At 45.1% G+C, this 22,537-nt stretch overlaps 1 protein-coding gene across 2 annotated transcripts in view; it reads left to right on the top strand.

The window, feature by feature from the left end:
* COL6A3 (collagen type VI alpha 3 chain) overlaps positions 1-22,537 on the top strand; it is a 59,768-nt gene that overhangs the window by 32,166 nt on the left and 5,065 nt on the right. Inside the window, exons 22-44 of one of the 2 annotated variants that reach the window (XM_062002667.1) lie at positions 86-151; positions 651-704; positions 1,323-1,358; positions 1,915-1,977; positions 2,281-2,343; positions 3,060-3,122; positions 3,730-3,792; positions 4,546-4,596; positions 5,188-5,223; positions 5,329-5,391; positions 5,525-5,587; positions 6,249-6,281; positions 6,390-6,426; positions 6,534-6,545; positions 6,707-7,200; positions 7,838-7,937; positions 8,437-9,135; positions 10,351-10,459; positions 11,182-11,945; positions 13,185-13,445; positions 15,263-15,337; positions 18,240-18,419; positions 18,530-18,583. In XM_062002667.1, coding sequence (XP_061858651.1) covers positions 86-151; positions 651-704; positions 1,323-1,358; positions 1,915-1,977; positions 2,281-2,343; positions 3,060-3,122; positions 3,730-3,792; positions 4,546-4,596; positions 5,188-5,223; positions 5,329-5,391; positions 5,525-5,587; positions 6,249-6,281; positions 6,390-6,426; positions 6,534-6,545; positions 6,707-7,200; positions 7,838-7,937; positions 8,437-9,135; positions 10,351-10,459; positions 11,182-11,945; positions 13,185-13,445; positions 15,263-15,337; positions 18,240-18,419; positions 18,530-18,583 — 3,439 coding nt within the window. The remainder of the gene's footprint in view (positions 1-85; positions 152-650; positions 705-1,322; positions 1,359-1,914; positions 1,978-2,280; positions 2,344-3,059; positions 3,123-3,729; positions 3,793-4,545; positions 4,597-5,187; positions 5,224-5,328; positions 5,392-5,524; positions 5,588-6,248; positions 6,282-6,389; positions 6,427-6,533; positions 6,546-6,706; positions 7,201-7,837; positions 7,938-8,436; positions 9,136-10,350; positions 10,460-11,181; positions 11,946-13,184; positions 13,446-15,262; positions 15,338-18,239; positions 18,420-18,529; positions 18,584-22,537) is intronic. The other variant, XM_062002668.1, reaches the window with a different exon arrangement.

The following is a 22,537-nucleotide window of genomic DNA, read 5'->3' as shown; positions in this document are numbered from 1 at the left end:
AAAGAAATGTTGGTTCTGAGCTAGAGCAAAGCAGTTTATCACATCCCACTTACACAGATGTTTCTCATTGCTCTATTTATTTCAGGGAGATTCAGGAGCTGATAACACTCAACGGGGATCCAGAGGGCAAAAGGGTGAAATTGGACCAATGGTAAAGTCTCTGTTGTCTTTTGTTGGTTTTTTGGTTTTTACAATGGGATGGAGACAGTAAGAAAAAAGGTGCAAGTTTCTTAAACTTGTTGTGCCTTGTCAGATGGAATATTTTTCCACTATAAATGCTGTTGGTTTGCAAGCAAAACTTTCTCTGGGAAGATATCAGTTTAGAAGATGTTTTGTGAAAAAAAGTGCTTTAAAAAAAAATGATTAGTTATAAACTTTTGGGATATTGTCACGGAAAAAAAACTTTGTGCTTGGAAATTAACTTCATGTGCTCCTGGGGGTCATATACAAAAGCAGAGAACTGTTTAGATGATACCAGCTCAGTAACTTGATGGAAAGTCTCTGTGAGTTGTTGGAAGACTTTCCATCAATGCGGGAATATTGAGTAACTTGTGTGAGAGAGCCGAAGGACCCATTTTTTGAGAATTGAACCTATTTTTCCAGTGCTGTCTCATCTCAGGGCTCTCATTTGAGTTTTGCTTTTCCCTCAGGGAGAGCCAGGACCGGCGGGCCTGGATGGCCAAGATGGTGGAGTTGGGAGAAAGGTGAGCTGTGAGACATACAGTCAGCATTACTGAGCTTAGACTAGGAATAACTTTTCCCTCCGGTCTTCCCATGTATTTTGTTTCACAGACATCCTGAGTTCAACCTTAAAAAAAAACCCAAACCAAGCTCAAAAGGAAAATGTTGGCTTGTGTAAACTTTAAAGGTCTGATCCTGAATTTATTCTCATGCAAGTAACTCAGTGCTCAGATCAATGGAGCTGCACTTGATTTAGTCTGGCATATGCATCTGCATGGCTGTTTTGAAAGGCAAAACCCAAATTGATGCTGGTGTAGCTGGGACATCTGGGAATGCATTCCTTGCTGCTGCCTGTCCCTTGGGACATGTGGCCCAGGGACTGTGGCATGCTGTTGCACAAGTAAGGGAACAACTCACTTATGTGGTAGAGGATTCGGGGATGCAGGGAAGGAGAAAACACGCCCAACTTTGATTTAAGAGAGCTGGCCGTGTGGATTTCTTTCTCCCTCTCTCCCCAGTAGTTTAAACTGTTCAAATGTACTTTTGGACTAAGAGAAGCAGTGATACATGTATCTAAAAGCAATAAAGAAATGTGTGCTTATATACTTGTATAACAAGGTGCATTTTTTCTATGTTCACAGGGTATGACAGGACGAAGGGGACCAATAGGAGTTAAGGTAAGTGGTGATGGGGACAACACGAGCCAGGTAGCCACAGCACCCAGAGGGAAGTGCCAAGAGAAGAGACATGCAGGTTTTGCTTCTTCCTCTCTGCTTCCCCTCTCCTACAAATTTCCCTCCTCGTCCTCAGGTTCATCTCCTTGCATGCCCCTCAGTGCAAAAGCCACATGCCAGGGGCTGCCCATCATTTACAGCATTCCCCAGCCAGATGTCTCATCTCCACATGCTGCTGAAGCAGCATAACAGGACCAAAGCATAAAGGAGATTGATGCCTGTTGATTACAGGAGGCAAATTACCTTGCCAGATATATGCTCAGTTTTTGCTGTAACTTTATTTTGCAAAAAAAGAACCAACCCACAAACAGCTATTCTTCTGTGCTCATTATGCTATAAATGCCCTGAGATCTCCTTTCCCTTCCTATGGTGCTGACCACATAATAGAATCACAGAATCATAGAATCATAGAATGGCAGGTGTTGGAAGGGACCTTTAGAGATCATCTAGTCCACCCTCCCCACCCTGTGCTAACCCACATTCTGTTTTGCACTTCAAGGGCACCAAGGGCTCACTTGGTCAAGCAGGGCCAGCTGGAGAACAAGGCATGAGAGGTCCACAGGTCAGTGAGCTTGCAGAAAAGTATATGTCTTACCTTATAATGTGTTATTTCATCACACCAACTTCCTCAGAGTCTTGCCAGTGTGAACTGTTGGGATTTGGGTATTTTTGGGTGCGCTGTGGCCTGGCTGTCCTGCCACAGGATATCAAGCCCACTGTTGCATTTACACACACCCAAAGTGTGACACCTTTGAAAACCATCTCTCAGCTGCTATAGTGTTTGCTTTCCCTTGCAATCTTGCATGGTAGGGATGTGTTTCTGCCCATGTATTTTGACATAAGTCTCTCTTTTCTCCCCACCCAGGGACCACCAGGCCAGCTTGGCACACCAGGCATAAGAGGAGAGCAGGGCATTCCTGGACCCAGGGTAAACTTTTTTTGCTGTTTCTCAGCCATTGACCTGATATACTTAGCAAGAACATCTTGCTGAGTTGTTAAGATGTAGTCGATGTGTCTTTCCATTCCTCCTCTCTAGGGCTCCAACTCTGCTTCACTCTTATAATGCACTATTCCAGTGTGATTCTCTTCTCAACTTATGCTATGGATTTCTTAATCAAGAATTACAGATGAGAGTTAAAAGCAAACACAAAGAGGTTGGGACTTCAGCATTTGGCCCGTTATGGTTTGCAATCTTAGTTAAAGAATATCCCTGAGTCACTAACAGAGCATCCTTCATGATGTTTCAGCCTCTGAAGCCAGAGGATGACCGTCTCATATGCACACTGGGGACCTCCCATGCATTTATTTCTCCCACCTGCTGCATATGCCATCAAGACTTGTGGCCATAAAGCCAGACACATCTTGCATTTCCGCATTCTGAGCAGGACTTTTGCCCCTCCTGCTTACACTTTTCCAAGGGGGGTCTCTAGAGACAACACGATTTGCTGCTGACATTGCATTGAACTAACTTTGTCCTTCAGCTCTTCCTGACTACCAATTAGACTTCTGAATTTCTTAAGGTGCTTTGAGAGACACCAGCTCTATTAGTTAATACATAATTTCTGTGGTGACCCAATCCCTTAGTTTTTAGCACCGAGATTTCTTGACGCATTGTGAACATTCCTCTCCCTGTTTTGGTTCCAGGCTGGTGGTGGACCACCAGGAACTCCAGGAGAGCGGGGCAGGATTGGTCCCCTGGGAAGAAAGGTATGTCTTCACTACCACTGGGTATCAGCAACTAAAACAGCAATGAAAAGCTTCTGGATAGCTTCAAATAATATTTGAGATTAACCTCTTGGAGTGAAATTAGTTCATTTTCACTGGCTTGTGCAGTTTGGAGCAGAGCAAAGTCTGTGCTCTGGTTGTTTCACTGAACAGAGAGGGAAAAATAACTGAGCAACTGAGATTACCAAGTAATTTTCTAGGGCAGATTCTCAGCCGATGCCCACATGGGAAGATGGTTGTGCTGGATCTCTCCAGATCTCTTGGTGTTATCTCTTCAGATTCACACACACTGGTTCATTTCCACAACTGTCCATTTGCACTGGCGAAATCCTCAGAGCTTGGAAGCTGTAATTTTTGCAGTGTTTATAAAATGTAAACATAATCCAGGATTTCTCCTAAAATCACTAAAGGTCCCACTCAAGAGCAGGCATTTTGTAGCATTGCTGGCCGTGTAGGTCCTGTCATGACCTTCTGCTGCAAGGACCACTGCAGACTGGTCTATGTAAAGAGACTGTTGCTAATGGGGCGGGAAAAGCTCAGAGTTGCCTGGAGTTTCCACACGTACTTTAACAGATTCTTCTTTATTCAGGGTGAGCCTGGAAACCCTGGACCCAAAGGGCCAAATGGACAGCAGGGCCCACGAGGAGAGATGGTAAGTGTGGCCATGTACTCATACCTCTAAGGATGCTGGGTTGAACCCCCTCCTTTGGCAAATGAGCCACAGCCCTTTGCAGCAGAGGGTTTAGCTCCCCTATGGACTTTGCACTCTCCGTAGTACAGTATGAGAGAGTGAAATCAGACTTGTCTTCAGCTGACATGAGCACAGTTGTTAACAGTAGCTCCTTCAAGGAGGTGAATTATTAACTTGTGACTTTTTACATCTCACAGATCAGTCTGTGGGGCAGAGGCTCTCCAGGGTTGCTTGACCTTGCCTTATCTCATTGCATGAGGCATGGGTAGATACCCTGAGCTGACTCCCATGTGCTAGTCCAAAGCAAGCTATTATAAGTATGTGAAAGTTGAGTCCTTTCACAGGGCCTGGTTCTCATTACTCGGTGTCATGAGGAGACAACTGAGGAAAAAATGGTTTGTGCAAAGCAAGAGAAGACAAGCTTGGTCACATAGAGCTATGAGTACACCCCTAGCATTGACTTACCTCCTGACCTGCTCCCCATCACAGACTTACACATTCTATGTGTATACTAAGCAGGTTTTAATTCAGATTTGTAGCTTTGGTATCACCTCTTTGTGCTCTTCTTTTTTTCCTGCAATAATTTAATCTATAGAAGGACTTCTCAAATGCCTGTGGCATGAGTAGATTCTTCCTATTGATGTCTCTGGATCTGTGAGGTTGAAGCTATTTACATATGACTGCGTGTTAATGACATTGTCTCTCCAATTTTAGGGTGATGATGGACGAGATGGAATTGGTGGCCCAGGTCCTAAAGGCAGAAAGGTAGGTGTATGCTCAGCATGCTCATCTACCAACATGTTACAAAGGAAGTAGCCAAAGTCTCCAGGAAGGATGGGCAAGGATGGAGTCCAGGCAAAGTCAGACACATATGGGGTAAAAAAATCATCCCTATGTGTAGCGTGGTGAGAAAATCAGGCAAGACTCTTCAAACTCTTGCCTTCTGCCTTTGTCTTGGTTTTGCATATGTAAATCAATGTTTCCAAGGAGGAAGCATAATTGTTTTGTACCTTTTAGCCAGAGAGCCCCATGAATGTCTGTGGGACTTTGGAAACAATGTGCCAAGCATCGCTGACAGCTCATTTACAGTTGAAATTAGTGTTAGAGGAGCAACCAGACCTTAAAAGGAATGGCTATTTGCTTTTTTTTAATCATACAAGGAACAAAATTGCAAAATTAATCTGCAATTTCCCTCTAATTTCCCTCCATCATTTAATTCCTCCAATTGTTATAGGTCTGCCTGTGGAATTAGATTAGTTTTGAGGGGTTGGACTAGATGATCTTTCAAGGTCCCTTCCAACCCTTTAGATTCTGTGATTCTAAAACATATACAAATAAACTTTTATGTTGTTTCAGGGAGAACGCGGCTTCATAGGCTACGCAGGGCCCAAGGTATGGTCCAGCCCATGAGCTATGAATTCATTTTCCAAGCAGTGTAGCCATTTCCTATGGTCCTGTACAGATTCAGAGCTATTGTTTATGTTTTTCCCCAACCAGGGTGGACCTGGTGACCGTGGTAGTGCTGGAGGCCCTGGCCCTAAAGGAAACAGAGGCCGAAGAGTAAGTTGAACCTTGACATGATTTTTTTCCTTTTGCATGAACTGCTTGAAAGATGTACACATCTTTTCCTCCAAGTGTTGGAAGAAGTCCTGTACAGTTGTTCATGGGGAGAACTTCTCTGCTTTCTTTCTAGGGAAATGCGGGAGATCCTGGGACACTTGGTCAGAAAGGAGAGATTGGATACCCTGGACCTTCTGTAAGTATTTACCAGATTGGTGATGAAGCCTCTGGCTTCCTTCCTGGAGAGACTCTGATTATTTCTCTGAGAAACATGGTGGTCCCTAATGCTGCCAGAGGTTGAAAAATATGCACATCACCATCTCCTACTGATTTCAAGTTGGATTAATTCCTTTTTATTTGTCTTGGATATGCCTCTAGAAGTTCCTACCTAGCTGTTTATAATTGAAAAATATTCACCCATCCTCAAATCACAATGCACAGCAGAAGGAAAAAGTCAAGAGACAGATTCTTATCAAGCACTAGGATTTACCCATGGCAATATGCCACTTAAAGCTCCTTCTAGAAACTTCCCAGCTCTTTATAATTTATCACCCCACACAGGATGCGGTCCATGACAAATTTTGACTAGTACAGAGCACTCCAGAAAGGCCAAGGTGACGTGTCTTGTTTTGCACATCAACCTGTAGCATTGTAAATGCCATTTTTGGTTTTAATCTCAGCAAGGTTTACTCCTCACATGGGAAAACATTTCCCCCTGTTGCTGGAAGCAAAACTGAAAACAGGCAAGATTTCCCTTAGCTTCTACATGAGCCATGGCTAAATATTTATTCCAACTGGGTTCTTGGGGCACCCTGGAAATACACATTGTTCTCAACATTTCTTTATTTTTTAAACAGGGACTCAAAGGCGATAAAGGAGAATCCAGAGATGTAAGTGTGGCATCATTTCTCTCTTGTTTTGAAGTACTATTTTTTTGGCTATGTCACAGATCTCTTTTTTTTCCCCCTTTCTCCCTCTCTTTCTTGTGTTTTCTGAAGCAATGTGCGCTTGTGCGGAACATCAAAGACAAATGCCGTGAGTATATCAGTGCTTTGCTAAATCCCTGTCTCTACCCTTATATGCCCATCATGTTACACGAACGGCACTCACCAAACTGTATTTTCTCCCCATCTTTTCCGCAGCTTGCTGCTATGGTAAGTCACCTCACTCCTTTAACCCTCAGTATGACTGCGTGTCAGAATTGTTGCTCTCCCCACACATGTGGTACGAATGATTTACACCTGCTGAGAATGTGATCTTTGCACTTTGACAACTATTTTGGTTACTGTTTGTTTCCAACGTGTATCTTTGGCAGGTCCCAAGGAGTGCCCTGTCTTCCCAACTGAGCTGGCCTTCGCTATCGACACCTCCTCAGGTGTCGTGAGGGATGTTTTCAACAGGATGAAACAAACTGTGCTCAGAGTGGTCAACAACTTAACCATTGCTGAAAGCAACTGTCCTCGGGGTGCTCGGGTGGCTTTAATCACCTACAACAACGAGGTCACGACAGAGATCCGCTTTGCTGATGCTAGAAAGAAGTCGAGCCTTCTCCAGCAGATCCAAAACTTCCAGGCGACCCTGACCACGAAGCCACGCAGCCTGGAGACTGCCATGTCCTTTGTGGCCAGGAATACCTTCAAGCGTGCCCGAAGTGGCTTCCTGATGAGGAAAGTGGCTGTCTTTTTCAGCAACGGGGACACGAGAGCCTCCCCTCAGCTCAACGATGCCGTGTTGAAACTCTACGATGCTGGGGTCATGCCCGTGTTCCTCACGAGCAGGCAGGACCCAGTTCTCACCAGAGCTTTGGAGGTTGGGGTCATTTTCCCTTTCTTTCATTTTCTGCTTATGACCTTAGTCTGATTTGCTGGGGAGATGGATGGTGCTTGCTCCTACAGGCGGTGTTGGCTCCCACAGGCCTTTCAAGTGTTTAGTGCTGAGAAAGCATTGATGGCCAAACTTATCCAACGTGTCTATTAGGAGCAAAATTCTAAACGCGTGCCTTGAAACACTAAGTGAGGTTATGATGAATTGTTTGTTTCCCAGACCATGGCTCCAAGGTGGCAGGTATGGTATGAAACAGAATAAAAAACAGTCTCCATAGCAAGAAAGATCTGACAGAAAGGTGAAGGGTGGGAAGGTGGAAGTACAGCAGCTTTGTAGGCAGAGGAATAGCAGATGTACAGAGGTTTAAAGCAACAAAAAGGCCTCAAATGAGCACACTGAGCTCTGGTTCAAGTGCTCGACCTTTTGATTGGAGCTTATATCTCTAAACGAGTTCCAGTAACTGATATTAGAGGCATTAGAGTCCTCCAAATGGGATCCACTAAAAACAGCGTGCTGAGTAGAGAATCTCTTAGAGTTGTGGATTGCCCTCCCCTACTTTGAGCTGAAAATAACAGAACACAGCATTACTAACACTGTGTTTTCTCTGTTTACTTCTAACCAGATCAACAACACAGCGGTTGGACATGCGATTGTTCTTCCAACCAGCGGCAGTCAGCTGAATGAAACTATCCGGAGGCTCTTGACTTGTCACATTTGTCTGGGTAAAGCATCCAATTTCTTATCTAGACAGTGCCAAATCCTTCTGGTTGCACAGCAGTCAGTTGTCAGTGGTGCAAAAGAAAGCCCAGTTGGGAGTCAGCCCTTTTGCTGCTGAAGACAAAGAATTCATATTCTTATGTTGAGCAGAAAACATCAGCGTTGTGATGAGGCTCACTGGGCATTCTCCACTTTGTAAAGAGAAGCTCCTTTTTTGGCTGGTTCCTACTTTCACAGCCCAAATACTGATAGCTAAATGTTCTAAAATGTGGCCTTCTGCCATTTATGACAGCACTTCAGGGATCTCATTGGACAAAGGAACATGTAAAAATCCTAAATGCGTAACTAAATGTGTTTTGGGATGAAATGACTTTGGTGTCAAGTAATGGACCAATGACTGTCCATGACTTGACAGTATTTAATATGATATTAGAGATTTTTACAATGGCAAGAGAGGGTCATCTTGAGTTCTTCCAGGTAAAACCTTTTGTATTTCTTCCCTAGATGTGTGTGACCCTGATCCCAACTGTGGTTTTGGTAGTCAGAGACCTGTATTCAGAGACAGAAGGGCAGCTCCGACAGATGTAGACACTGACATTGCCTTCATCATGGATAGCTCAGAGTCTACCACACCCCTGCAGTTCAATGAGATGAAGAAGTATATTTCCCACCTTGTAAGTAACCTGGAAATCAGCTCTGAGCCAAAAGTATCTCAGCACCATGCAAGAGTGGCAGTTCTCCAGCAAGCTCCTTATGAATATGAAACGAACTCAAGCTTTCCACCAGTAAAAACTGAGTTTTCACTATCTGATTATGGATCCAAACAGAAGATTATTAATTACCTTCACAACCAAATGACCCAGCTCCATGGCACGAGAGCTATAGGACGTGCAATTGAACACACAATGGCTCATATTTTTGAAAGTGCACCAAACCCTCGGGATCTGAAAGTCATAGTTCTGATGATGACCGGAAAAGTGAATAAACAAGAACTTGAGTACCTGAAGAAGGTTGTTGTTAATGCAAAATGCAAAGGCTACTTCTTTGTTATCTTGGGCATTGGCAGGAAGGTGAATGCCAAGAATATCTATAGTCTGGCTAGTGAGCCAAATGATGTGTTCTTCAAATTGGTTGATAAACCAGGAGAGCTTCATGAAGAGCCCTTACTACGCTTTGGGAGGCTGCTGCCATCTTTTATCAGAAGTGAGTATAACATCCTTCAGCCAAAGTAGTATAGAAGAGGCAGCATGTGACCTGAGAGGGGGCAATATGCCATGTTTGGTCTACATGTCTGTTGGCTGGGGGTACTCTAGCCTGATCACCTCTTTGGGCAGTGGGACCCACTGAAGTTAGTCTCTTTTCATACATTCTATTCTGTTTGGTCTGTTTGTTGCTGCTCATCGATCTACCTAGCTGAATATATCTGGATTTTTGTCACTTTTGCCTCCCCAGCTCAACCTGTGCAATCTGTTAGTAGTAATTGCAAGTAGTTTGCAATTCTGTCTGGTTGATCTGGGTCTCCTCGGGCTCATGTGTGGGATCTGACCTAATCCTGCCTGGCTTGTCAGTTACATCTGCAACATGACCCATAGGGTCTGGTCTTGCTGGAGCTGTTGCCCTCTGCAGTCCAGCAGCGTGCAAGCATTCCTCCTGAGCACCCAGCAAATCTTTCTTCCTGACTTCAGCAAACACATCACATCTAGCAGATATTTGAATGGCTCAGGCTGAAATCTGGAGTTGCTGTATACAGGTTTAAAGAGCACTTATACTTTGCTCAGGGAGAAATAATACCGCAGTGCTGAGGATGTGCAGACAGTGCCTTGAAAATTTACATTTCAGGTTATCTAGAGACCCCAGGTTGGATCTACAGATAGAGTGAGATCCTAAACAGACCTGGTCAGTAAGGAAGAGAAATGGACCTTTTCTAGGAAAGACGGTTTTATAGAAAAAAGTCCTGAAAACCAGTCTACCAGGCTTGTAAACTGCTGTTTCGAGGATGTCTTGAATTAAATAGGAAAGAAACATGAGCATTATCTTTCTCTGAAAATAAATATTTAGGTTTTCTCAGTTTGCTTTTTCCATGTACTGCTTACAGGGGTCCTGGAAACTTCTAACTGTTGAAAAAAGTATTAACTGTGTCATTAGAAGTGCCTTGTGATAAGAAAGCTGTTTACATGTGACATAGCTTGTAGTCACTTCTCTCATGTTTGTAAACTGGGATAACAAATCGCTCAGCCCAGGATGCTGTAGTAACCACACCAAATGTCACGAGATACTCCATAGCTTTTATCAGAGCAGGCAAGAAGAGAAGAGATTTTTTTTTTAAAAAAAACAAGATGAACTATCTGTAATGTGTTGTTTGTAGATGACCACCATCTTTAACACCAGTTTTTAATGCCAGACTCTCTCTGTCTCTAGGCGATTTTGCTTTCTACCTGTCTCCGGAGATAAGGAAACAGTGTGAGTGGTTCCAGAGTGATCAGCAAGCCAAGAGCCAGAGCCCCCAGGATGCTGGGCACAAAGCAGTGTAAGTAGCAGTTTGTCTGTGCGAGAGTGCACTTTGCTGGAGGAGAAGCCAAGTTGCTGCTTGGAAAGAGAACACAACTTCAGCTGTAACAATCAGGATTATCAGCATTTTAATAGTTTGTTTAGTGCTGTGACAAAAGTGCAACAAGATGTTATTTACTAAAACAGGGTAGACGAGTAGACATATAATCTTAAATTTTGGTTAAATTTCAGATTTATATATGTGTAAAGGATATGAAGGAGATATATGCTACTGTGATTGTGCAGGTCAAAGATTCCAGAAATTACTGTTAATTTTGGGTTTTCTACTCAATGGACCATTTTCAGAGTCTGGGCTGTCCTGGACAGTCTGATATTCAGGATCCATCATAAAATACATCCTACTATCTTCTGAACAGAAGTGAAAGCTTGTTTCACCAAGACTAACTCATCTCTGGCACAGAACCATCCTGGTTTTAGAAGATTGAGCTCCTTGAAATCAAGCATAGTATAGATTTCCTTACTGAATCCACTCTTATGTGTGCAGAGTTGCTGTATAGAGAGACTTGTATCTCAGGCCATAGGTTTACTTGCTTGGCTGTGGGCATACTTAAAGCTAACGAAGACTATTGACCTCGGGGGCGTTCTTGCCAATGGTTTCTATGTCAACTCCTCTTCACTTCCAAAATTCTACTTATACAGGGGGAAAATAGAAGCCAGAGTAATCTGCTTTTGCTTTGACAGGTTCATGGCACCCAATGCGACCATAAGCCGGACCCTGGATGCCAGTACCACAGTCAGTGTGAGCATCAAGCCTGTTGTGAGCACCAGCACCCATGCCAGAACCACCACTGCCAGCACCACGGCCCAGACCAGAGCCATCGACCAGACCACAGCCAGCACTGTGGTCCAAGTGAACACAACCGTGCAGAGCGCAGCAAGTACTGCTGCCCACACCAAAGTCACTGTGCAGAGGGCAGCCAGCACCACTGCTCACTCCAAAGACACCATGAAAGACACAGCAAGCACTGCTGCCCACACCAAAAACGCTGCACAGGGTGCAGTAAGCACCCATGCCAAAAACAGCATGCAGGGAGTGGCAAGCACCCACGCCAAAAATATCACCCAGAGCGCACCAAGCACTACTGCCCACACCGAAGACACCTCACAGAGTGCAGCGAGCACCACTGCCCACACCAAAGACACTTCACAGAGTGCAGCAAGCACCACTGCCCATGCCAAAGACACCCCACAACGTGCAGCGAGCACCACTGCCCATACCAAAGACACTTCACAGAGTGCAGCAAGCACCACTGCCCATGCCAAAGACACCCCACAACGTGCAGCAAGCACCACGACCCACGCCAAAGACACCCCACAACGTGCAGCAAGCACCACTGCCCACACCAAAGACACCTTGCAGAGTGCTGCCCACACCAAAGCTGCCAGCCGCACCATCACAAGCACCATAGCTGCTGCATCAGGAGGCAGGAGAAGAGGACATGGCAGTATGTGAAAGGCTCTCCCTACACATGCAGGGACTCTTGCTTGTCTGTACTAGAGTGGGCTGTGGCTTTTCTTTCTCCCCAGGAGGATTATTCCTATGAGAAATGTCACTAGGAGGCCAAATTTCATGCTTACAGAAACAAGTTTTTAGGTGCCAAACCAGAAATCTGCAAGGAAGGGGTTGAGGATTTGACAGCCTGAGATTTTTGTGCAAAACTGGATGAGGGACAGACTGTCTCTAGGCAAAATGCAAGCAGGACGTCTAAAACATGGGATGATCTATCATATGCTGCCTAACTCTGTAGTACAACAGAGGACTTCTTCTAGAGTGGCTCATTTGCTTTCTACATTGTCCTTGTAGCATTACCCCTTGGCTTAGTTTTGCTGCTTATGATGATTTATGCACTGAAAGTGTTTGAATTCTCTGTCAGCTAATCTAAATAGTTCAATTAGTTCACTGCTGAATCAGTGTGGAGATCTAACTGGGAACACTAAGGTTCTTTCATGTGAGCTCGGCTCACGCAAAGGGTTTTGCCATGTGTTTTTGTGAGGAGGTGCAGGCACCTTTGCAGTAGCTGACCAAGTGACAAAGAACACATATCAAAGCACAGGGATCTTTAACCAGTCAAGGAATGCATATCCCCACGTAGTAATAAATAATAATAAAAAATAAATGAAAGCAATCAGCTTTTGCAAGGTTAATGCCTTCATCATCTCATGGGGAGCAAAAATTTCTGGGTGTTTCTAGCTCCACTGTTGCTTACAAGCAGCACTCATAAAGGTCTCATCCAAGATTGCCATAGCAGGAAAACCTTTCCCTAATAACTCTGGTATGTCTAAGGTTAGGTTCAAACTGAAGCAAGGCTTTGCCTGAAGATCTTCAGCAGTTCAGTGAATCCATTGCACCTGAGGGAAGGATCTGACAAATTGTGCTAAGCTCATTTCAGGCTGTATAAATCTTGTTAAAAATTTGCTTTGATTTGCTAGATTGCGGAAAATTATTAACAGATAAATAAACCACTTGGTAAATCATCTAGGCCATAAAAAACCACCTCCCTGTAGTGTTCTGGGTTGTATGTCTGAGCTGGCAATGTCATAGACTGGTTTGCACATGCCACAACTGGCTGCAGATAATTCTATGTGGACTGGGAAGGAAATCCTGTAGCACCAAGACACTTCTTCCCTGAGACATTTCCTCTTCAAATCCTTGCTTAGTGTTTCTTCTGATTTTTCCATTGCAGCAAAGACCCATGACATCCAGATCACAGATGTCACCGAGAACAGTGCCAGGCTGCGCTGGATCAGCCCTGAGCCCCACAACTCCTACACTTTTGATATCACCGTCACCTTAGCAAATGACCACTCTCTCGTACAGAAGCAAAACCTGACTGGCACCGAGCATGTCATCCAAGGGCTCAGAGGTGGACAGAAATACCTTGTCATCATCGCAGGCTACCAGAAATCCCAACCTAAAGTGACCTACACAGGGACATTCAGCACAAGTAAGTACCTCTTGGGGAAAACAAACTTTTATTTTTCCATAAAAGTGACACAAAAAATGCCACCCCCCCGCCCCCCTATGTAAGGAATGGGAAGTCAGATGGTATCAACAGTCCCTGTCAGTGCTCTATCAGGCATCTTCCGTGCCTGTCAGGCATCCTCCAGACCAGCAGCAGGACCTAGTTATGAAATGCTGCAAATGTGCTTCTTTGATAAATGTGTTTCTTTGGCAAATGCAAGTCGACTCTTCAGTGGTGTTAAGTAGACACAGATTGTGACAGAATTAAAGCCAGTCCTAGAGCAGGGTCTGTCTCACTGCACATGAAACAGGCTTTGCACAATGAGTCTTGGTGGGGTTCAGCCAGCATTGCTTTTATTAATAATGAGTCAAATTTTGTTAACACAAAGTAAATTCAGTCCAGCCTGATTGCAAAATAAGCAAGAAAATCTTCTCCCATCACCATTTCCACATCCACCTATCTTTGCATACTATATTATCAAAAGAAAAATACACAAAGAAGAAATTAAATGAAGGATTTAGTCCTTTGGAAATCCAAGCTCCATCTGTACAGATCACATGTAGACTCACCAAACCCTTTGGCATGACCAAAAGTCGCCATGCAAGACACAGCCAAATTTTTTTTTCATATGTAGTTTGGAGTAGAGGTGACTTGGCTTGGTAGTGTGGAGAAGTTTGCACTGCTCCTGCCAGTCCTGCTTCTGACTTCTGGCACTTGAGAGCCGATTTCAGTGTGCATGGAAAGCGTTTCTACTGGCTTCAATGGGTTTGGATCAGATCTGAAGTATCTTACCTTCACAAGTAATAAATGTACCCACAAAAATGTTGAGAAAAGACATTAGTGTGTAAAAGTAACATTTGCACCTGCTGAGTTGGAGCCCTCAATGCCCAGAGAAGCTACATTTCCTGTAGAGTAAATCTCAAATGGAAACAAAGTGGATAGGCAGCAGTGATGCCACATTTACCCACAATCTGTGACCTGGATACAGGGTAAGGCTGTCCTGCATACCCACACCCACACTCTTTATCAGAGAAAAGGAAATTCAAGCTTTCCTGTGGCTATATCCTTCTCCTGTCCTCCAGCCCCACAGAAAATGAGCTACATGTTGCCTTGGGAAGGGGCATGATGCAATGGAGTGCAGTCATGCAGAGCATGATGAAATATGGACCAAGTTCTGCTTTCCATCGCTGGGGATTTCTTGCCCCAGTGACAGTGCTCAACAATGTCATTCCTTAGGGGGAAGTAAGGCTGCGGTGGGAAAGGTGTAGTCAAAGAGAGTCATGCAATTCATGGACAGTCCTTGAGGTCTGCAGGGGATTGAGAGAAAATCCAGCAAAGACTGTTGGCTCCCTTGGACAATGCTATTTTTTTCTGTCATCTCTGAGACAGCAAAGCTAAAGTGGTTTTCAGAGAGGCCATGTCCAGCTCCTTCAGAGCCCCTGCCCAGTCACATGCTATGGGGTGAGTAGGGGCCATCCAAAGCAGTTACATAGGGCCCTGAAGATGCTCCTTTTCAGTCACCCCTGAGAATGAGCTGGACTGTGCAGTTGATCCACCAGCTGGGGAGAGTAAGACAAACCCTTCCCAGCACGGCTGCATGGCTGTGGATTACTCATCCTATCAGCTGCCTCTAATAAACATTTCTGAAATGTATTTGGTAGGGTAAACAGATCCAAACCTGCAACTTGTGTGCATCTCCCATGCTGGAGCTGGGGCCAGTAAGTTTGTTTATGCCAGTGCTGAGGGCTCTGCTGCAGATCCCCTTCCCCTTAGCTGACCCCTCTTCTTCCTCCCTGCAGAGACCCCAGCACAGCCCAAGGTGTCCCTGGCCAACATGATGCTCAATGCTGAGCCACTGGAAGGGCCTGAGAGTGGTGAGTATGGGTGATGGTGGGAGTGCTGGGCTGAGGGCTCTGCCAGGACACCCACAGAGAGCCTGGCTGTTGCACCATTCTGCCCCTTGCCTGCTCCTAAACCCAGCGTTTCTCAGAGCCCAGCCAGGACCAATAGATCCGTGAGCCCTCTGCTTTGCAGAGCCAACAGATTGTGACCTAGATGACATCTTTGGCTATGTGGGTATGAGACCTGTATTGGGGTCTCTGCCTCGTGCTGGATTCACAGCCCCCTGAAGTTGCTGTGATCTTCATGGGGGACTCAAACTGGATTCTGTTTCCATTGCAAGGATGGGACACGAGCCAGGGCCTAAGTGCTGGGTATTCTCCAGGAACAAGCTGTGCCCTGTGACCTCCCCAGCATGTGCAGATGCAGGCATGGATGTAGAACATTGCTTGATGCTTGCTTACTCCTTCTATCCCCATTTGGAGCAAAGAATAGATCTTGGCTTCTTGAGCTCTTGAGGGCTTGACAAACAGTGAGGGATTGCAGGGGAGTGTCAAACATTCGCATAAATTTGGTTAATTGGCAGCCTCCCTCCAGTTTCACCCATCTGCCCATCCCTCTTTCTCTGCCACCAGTGGTGTATGCAGGAAGCTGGTAAATGAGCAAGGTGGCAGCTTATACTCTGTTATTCATCCTATGAAGCTGTGCTAATAACTCATAGTCACTGTAGTTGTTGATACATCATCTCATGGCTTTTGTTGACATCAAGCTCATTATATTGGTGCTATTACACTCAGTTGTACCCTAAGTGCCAAGTTGCAAACCTTCTTCCAAGAGCCTGGAAGGGTTCTCAGCACAGCTCTGTCATGGGCACCAACGATGGATCTGTCATCCAGAACTCATCTCTGAATCATCACTCTCATGTTTTTCTTCAAGTATTTTGCTTGCACTTCGCTCATTTTCTTTTTGAGGTGGTATGAGAGCATGGGGAGATGCTGCTGCTCAGTGCATTCAGCCAGCAAGAGTTGCAAAGCTGCTGTTGAGTTCTGGCTTTAGGGATAAGCATGGATCTTCTGCCTTGCTGGTGACAATACTAGAGCTTGCTGCAGTGGGGAGGCCCAGAGCTTGTGCCAGGGGGAAATCATCTCATGTTTGCCTTGCTGAATGTCATAGAATCATAGAATAGTAGAATCATAGAATTGTTTTGGTTGGAAAAGACCTTTAAGATCATCAAGTCCAACCACTAAAATAACACTGCCATGCCCACCACTAAAACTCATCTACACAGCTTTTAAATATCTCCAGGCATGGGGACTCCATCACCTTCCTGGGCAGCCTGTGACGGTGCCTAACAACTCTCTCAGGGGAAAAATTACTCCTAATCTCCAATCTAAACCTCCCCTGGAACAACTTGATCCTGTTTCCTTTTGTCCTGTCACTTATTCCTTGGGAGAAGACTGACCCCAACCTTACTACAGCCTCCTTTCAGGTGGTTGCAGAGTGATCATATCTTCCCTCTGCCTTTTTTTTTCTCCAGATTAAACACTCCCAGCTACCTCAGCTGCTCCTCATTAGACTTGTTCTCCAGACTCTTCACTAGCTTTGCTGCCCATCTCTGGACACTCTCCAGCACCTCAGTGTCTTTCTTGTAGTGAGGGGCCCAGAACTGAACACAGTATTCAAGGTGTGGCATCACCAGCACCGAGTACGGGGGACAATCACTTCCCTCTCCCTGCTGGTCACACTATTTCTGATACAGGCCAGGATGTTATTGGCCTTCTTGGCCCCCTGGGCACACAGCTGGCTCATGTTCAGCTGCTGTCAACCAACACTCCCAGGTCCCTCGCTGCCTGGCAGCTTTCCAGCCACTCCTCCCCAAGCTTGTAGCACTGCTGGAGATTGTTGTGGCACAAGTGCAGGACCTGGCACTTGGCCTTGTTAAACCTAAACCTCATATAATTGGCCTCATCAATCCATTGATCCATGTCCCATCATCCCACTCTTCCCAACCATTCCCTCTTTTTTGGTCCCTCTACCTGGCCCTGACATCTCCTGCAAAGCCATCATTTGGCTTATCCCTGCCACACCCTCTCCCATGGCTTTGTTTAACCCCTGGTGTGGCAGCTCTTTGGAAACAAGGCATGTAGGGTTGGGTCTGCCCAAGGGAAAAAGGATGAGCTGTGCGCTCACTACAGTTCAACACAGATCTCTCACAACCTCTCTGCCCAAGGATTTATGGAAGCTGGCAATTTGGAGGAAACAGTCCCCAAGGATCTTAATCTGTAGTTTTTCAACAGGCTAAAGGAATGAAACAGGGCAGGGGATCTGGGATAGGTTGTTTACCTGAGTCTTCTCTAGTTCTCTGTGCAAAGGGAGAAACCCATGCATAAATCTTCCAACAGACCTTGGAGGAAACCGCAAATTCTGCCCTCCTTCTAGAGACAAAGCAACTGCTAGCACCGATGGCCTGTCTTTGCTAATAGATTTAGACCTAAATTATCATTTCAGGGGGGAAAAGGAACGCGTTTAAGCACATATTTAAGTCCTCATCAAGCCTTAAAGTCTACCAGATGTGGCTTGCCTTTAGAGATAAAATAAACACACTTAAAGGTTAAAAGTTACTGCCAAGATAAATAGCTTTGAAAATAGATGGGGGAAGTTGTGTGAGGGCCCAGTCCTGTGTGTATCAGCAGGGACTAAGAGGATCCTACCACCTTGGTCCAGAGACCCGGGTCTTGGATGCTCAATGAACTCTAGAGTAGGGAGAGTCCAGCTGGAGGCTGGGGAAGGTTTGCATTCAGTAAAAGAAGTCACATGACAGGAGAATGCTATCAGTCCTTTACTGGGTGGGGTTTTTTTTTTCTCTTTTGAATCTCTTTGCTTTTTCAGCTTTTAACCCTTTAGAGTCACTTAACCTTTGCACCTTTTGACATGCAGATTGGCCAGACCCTTGCTTGCTGGACTTTGACATGGGCATGCAGTGCAAGGACTATCAGATTGTGTGGTTCTTTGACTACAAACACAAGATCTGCAGCCAGGGTTGGTATGGTGGCTGTGATGGTAATGCCAATAGATTTGAGGCTGAAGCTGAGTGCGTTAGCAAATGCTTAAAAACATGTAAGTACCACATGGGGATGAATACTTTTGTATTCTGTCACTCTATCAAACGTTTGGACCGAAGACAAAACATCATTTAAAATCCAAACCCACACACTTTTTTCCTCCAGCAGCAGCTGAGAAAGCCATGCAACAGCCATCCCTTGAGAAAAGATTATTGTCAGGTAACACCCCCAAAAAAACCACAAACTAAAGCAAATCCATTATTTCACCATGCATTCTATAGCATGCATCTGAGCTTGTGCAACACAAGATCATCCCAGTAGTATAGTCTTAGTTTTCATTTTCTCCTTGCCATGACCATGCTCTACCATCTGCTTTGCATGAGGAAGTCACCTTGTATGCCTGTGGTCACACCAGGAGATGTTGCATTTGCATGACCTGGGTGCAAACCATGGCTATATGTCCAAATTCCCCTCTGGACTTTGTGAGAAGCATGGAGTTGCTGAATTGAAGTGTGACACAGCAATTTCTGTTATCACTGCATGACTAACCACTGCCACCACTCAGCAGTGTGCCTCTGCTGAGGTGCAAAGAGTTGCAAATGTTTCACTGCCTGTAACTAAAGCACTTGATGGAAAATGACTCTGTGGTGCTTGAGTCTTGGGTGCAGATGTTCTCCTTTTGCACCAGAAGATAAAAATTAAAGTTGAAGGAGGTGCCTACAGGAAAATGGCAATGACCTCCTCTCCTCAAGGAGTTTCAGTGATTAAAGGGTTATGTTTGCAAACCTCTTGAAGACCTGGGATGGGAGTAGAGACTTGCAATCACCTGTGTTGATTCAGAAAGAGGGTGGGATGGGAACCTAACCCAGGCAATTCCTTGCTGTTGTAGCAGCCTTCCCCTTCTAGAAGTGGTTAGGGTCCTTTGCAGAGGTGGAAGGGAAACCTAGGAGTGAAGCAAGCTCTGGTACTTAATGGCAGGGCTTTAATCCTTGCAGGGGCATGACAGGGTCTGAACAAGTAACTTAAGGACCCATCCCATCTATTTGGTTTTCTTAGGTGTCTTTTATTTAAATCAGGCTTGTCAACTTCTGTGACTGTCAGCAGTGCAGCCTGAGTTCAGCTGTAGGTGTCCCTGCAGAAAGATTCAGGCAAGCAATGAGGAGGCCAACAGCAGCCATGGCAATGCCTGAGAGATCTCAAGGTGCTTCTGAGCTGCAAATAGGCATCATGGACTAAGAGCTGCTACTTGCACTTTGAAGGCCTTTCAGACAGAGGAAGCAGCATGGGGCTTGTGCAGAAACCAGCATGGGGCTTGTGCAGAAACCTTTAACTTTCCTCTGGAGCAGGATTTCATCCTCACAGAGAAGGGAAACCTTCCTGCTGTATTTTTTGCTCCAGAGGCACCATGCTTCTGCTAGCCCCATCCCATAGACCAGTCCCTTCTGATCATTGTCACATGCCTCAATAATATTTCCAGCAACCGTTGCTCAGGCTAAAGTGATATTTCATGAACTTGGCACAGTTCTACCCTGGGCAGATAGTCAAGAAAAGTAACCGAGGGGCCCTGCAGGGATGCTAGCGTCTCTGCCTGCCCTGCTCTATTCACCACTTCATTTCTTTTTGTTTTCTGCACACCCAGAGCTTGAATTCACCACAGAAAAAAAGAGACTTGGGAGCTCATGTGCAGGTCAGCATTTACAGTGCCAGGTGTTGGGTCAAGCTCTCTATTGAGCCAATACCCAGGACTGGAACCAGGTGCAACACTGAGAAATGAGTTAGTGTCCCAAAATTCAGGCCTCTTTGGGTGCAAAAATGTGCACTAGACTCACTTCTCATTTGAAACCTTTTAAATGCTCTGATAACTTTTAAATATATATTAATATTCTTTGCATATTTATCTTTAGGTATTTATTATATATTTAATACATTTCTATATGTTCATTAATATTTATATATATACACACATTTATTAGTATTTTGTTTTTAAATAGAAGTTTTGGGTTGGATTTTTTTTTTGTTTTCCACAAAAACATTAACTGTAAGTGCCACTGAGAAGCCCAGGTACATTTTCTCTATGGGATGAATTATAACTCTGGCTGTCCATATCTTTTGAACCTGCCAGAGACAGCCACAGCTCAAAACATTGCTTAAAAAAATGTTCTCCAACAATTCTTTGAAATTTTTGGACAAGCTTTTGTTTCATTTACTGTGTTTTGGGCTTGGGGTTTTCGGTAGGGGAGGAGGTTTTGGTTAAAATGCCATCCAGTGGTTTGGCTGAAGGAGTTGCTAGGTGTTGTTTGATGATGCTTTGAAACCTGAGAGTGGCACAAGCCCACATGGCGTGAGTATTAGGGCAGGCAAATTGAAGATTACAATTCAAGTGAGTTTTCTGCAGTTTTCTTGAAGCCAGATCTTAAGCCTCTAAAGCAGTGGTTTTTGCTTCTGCATTTGCTGATCTGAGGGCTCCTTCCACTCCCAAAGCGTGTGAAAGGGGTAGGCAGCGAAGCTAGCCTGCCTGGACCCCATGCTGCAGGGAAAAATTGTGTTATATCCCCCCATCACATGAATGTTTTGATTGTTGGTTGGATTTCTGAAAGGATGAATGGGGTTTGGGGTAGAGTCATTCTTCTGTTCATATCTGCTGGCTTTCATTGTTTTGAAAGGCAGGGAAAGAAGGGGCGATGGACTCTGAAAAACCAATAAAGCTGCATATAAAAAGGCAAAGAGCCTGCCAAAGGCATGGGGAAGCTTTTGGCTGTAGGAGCCCAAAAGCAAAGCTGAATTATAAGGTCAATATTGATTTCAAATTCCAAGAGAAAATGGAGATTAGAAAAGAAATCCTGCTTCAAAAAGTTGCATTTAGAACAGGATGACAGGCAGGAGTGTATCTTCAGACATGTCTTTGAACTTTTTACAAGGGCAGGTAGTGACAGGACACAGGGCAATGGCTTCAAGCTGATAAAGGATAACTTTAGATGAGATATTAGTAAGACGTTCTTCCCTGTGAGGGTTGTGAGGTACTGGCACAGGTTGCTCAGAGGCTGTGGCTGCCCCATCGCTGGCAGTGTTCAAGAGCAGGTTGGATGGGGCTTGGAGTAACCCAGTCTAATGGAAGGTGTTCCTGCCCATGGTCAAGGGGTTGGAACAATATGGTCTTTAGAGCTTCTTTCAGCCCAAACTGTTCTATGACTCTATGTCTCCTCTCTCAGAAAAGATGTGTTCCCAGTTCATCTTATCTAAACAGTAAACCCATAGCTCAAAGAAACCACCCGGTCTCCATCGTGACCACAGCGATGACCACTTGAATCTGACTGCTTTGACCACAATGTTGTTCTGGCAGTGATCTCTTTGGTCACTAACAGCATGGAGGGACTCCTTCTTGCAGAAGATGAGAGAACAAAGCAATTAAAATGAACTGGCAAGGTCTACCCGGAAGCATGCCCATGGCTAGAGTGCAAGGTTTGTGACATTAGTCTGGTCATTTCCACATCCATCCCATTTGTCTCAAGCTGAAAAGATGGTAAGAACTCACCTGGGAGCTAAAGCCAGGGCTCAGACAAAGAATGCCCTGTAAAAGATCGATGCATCCACCCAGACAGAGCTGGGTAGCAAGGATGCTTCCGTGCAGGTGGATTGCAGGAGGTGTTTAGGTACATCTCCTGCTAAGGTGTATGTGATAGATGCCATCAAGTTCAAGAGCTGCAGTATCAGGTAAAAATGCTGCAAGAAACTATTAGTAGATGCCAAAGTATTAGAGGAGCAGAGCTAGAGATTGACAGGTGGTTTCAAAACAGGCACCAGCCTCCATTGAAAATGGGTTGAATGTTTATGGGTGAAAATTAAGGGACAGGGTAGTGTGGGTGATAGTACTGTGGGAATTTGCTACAGGTCACCTTATCAGGAAGGGGAAGTGGATGGGGCCTTCTACAGACAGCTGAGAGGTGTCTCACAGTCACAATCCCTGGTCCTCATGGAGGGCTTCAGATATTTGGCAAAGCCACTCAGCCAAGCGCAAACAGTCCAGGAGTTTCCTATGGAAGGCTGGTGACAACTTCCTGTCATAAGTGGTTGAGGAGCCAACAAGGAGAGTGTGCTGCTGGACCTTGTGCTGACAAATAAAGAGGATCTGGTAGGGGGTGTGAAGGTTGGTGGCAACCTTGACTGCAGTGACCA

Source organism: Colius striatus, chromosome 9, assembly GCF_028858725.1.
Source record: "Colius striatus isolate bColStr4 chromosome 9, bColStr4.1.hap1, whole genome shotgun sequence".
In the NCBI taxonomy this organism is placed as follows: Eukaryota; Metazoa; Chordata; class Aves; order Coliiformes; family Coliidae; genus Colius; species Colius striatus.
The sequence above is the reverse complement of the archived record's forward strand: the minus strand, read 5'-3'. Positions and strand labels throughout refer to the sequence as shown.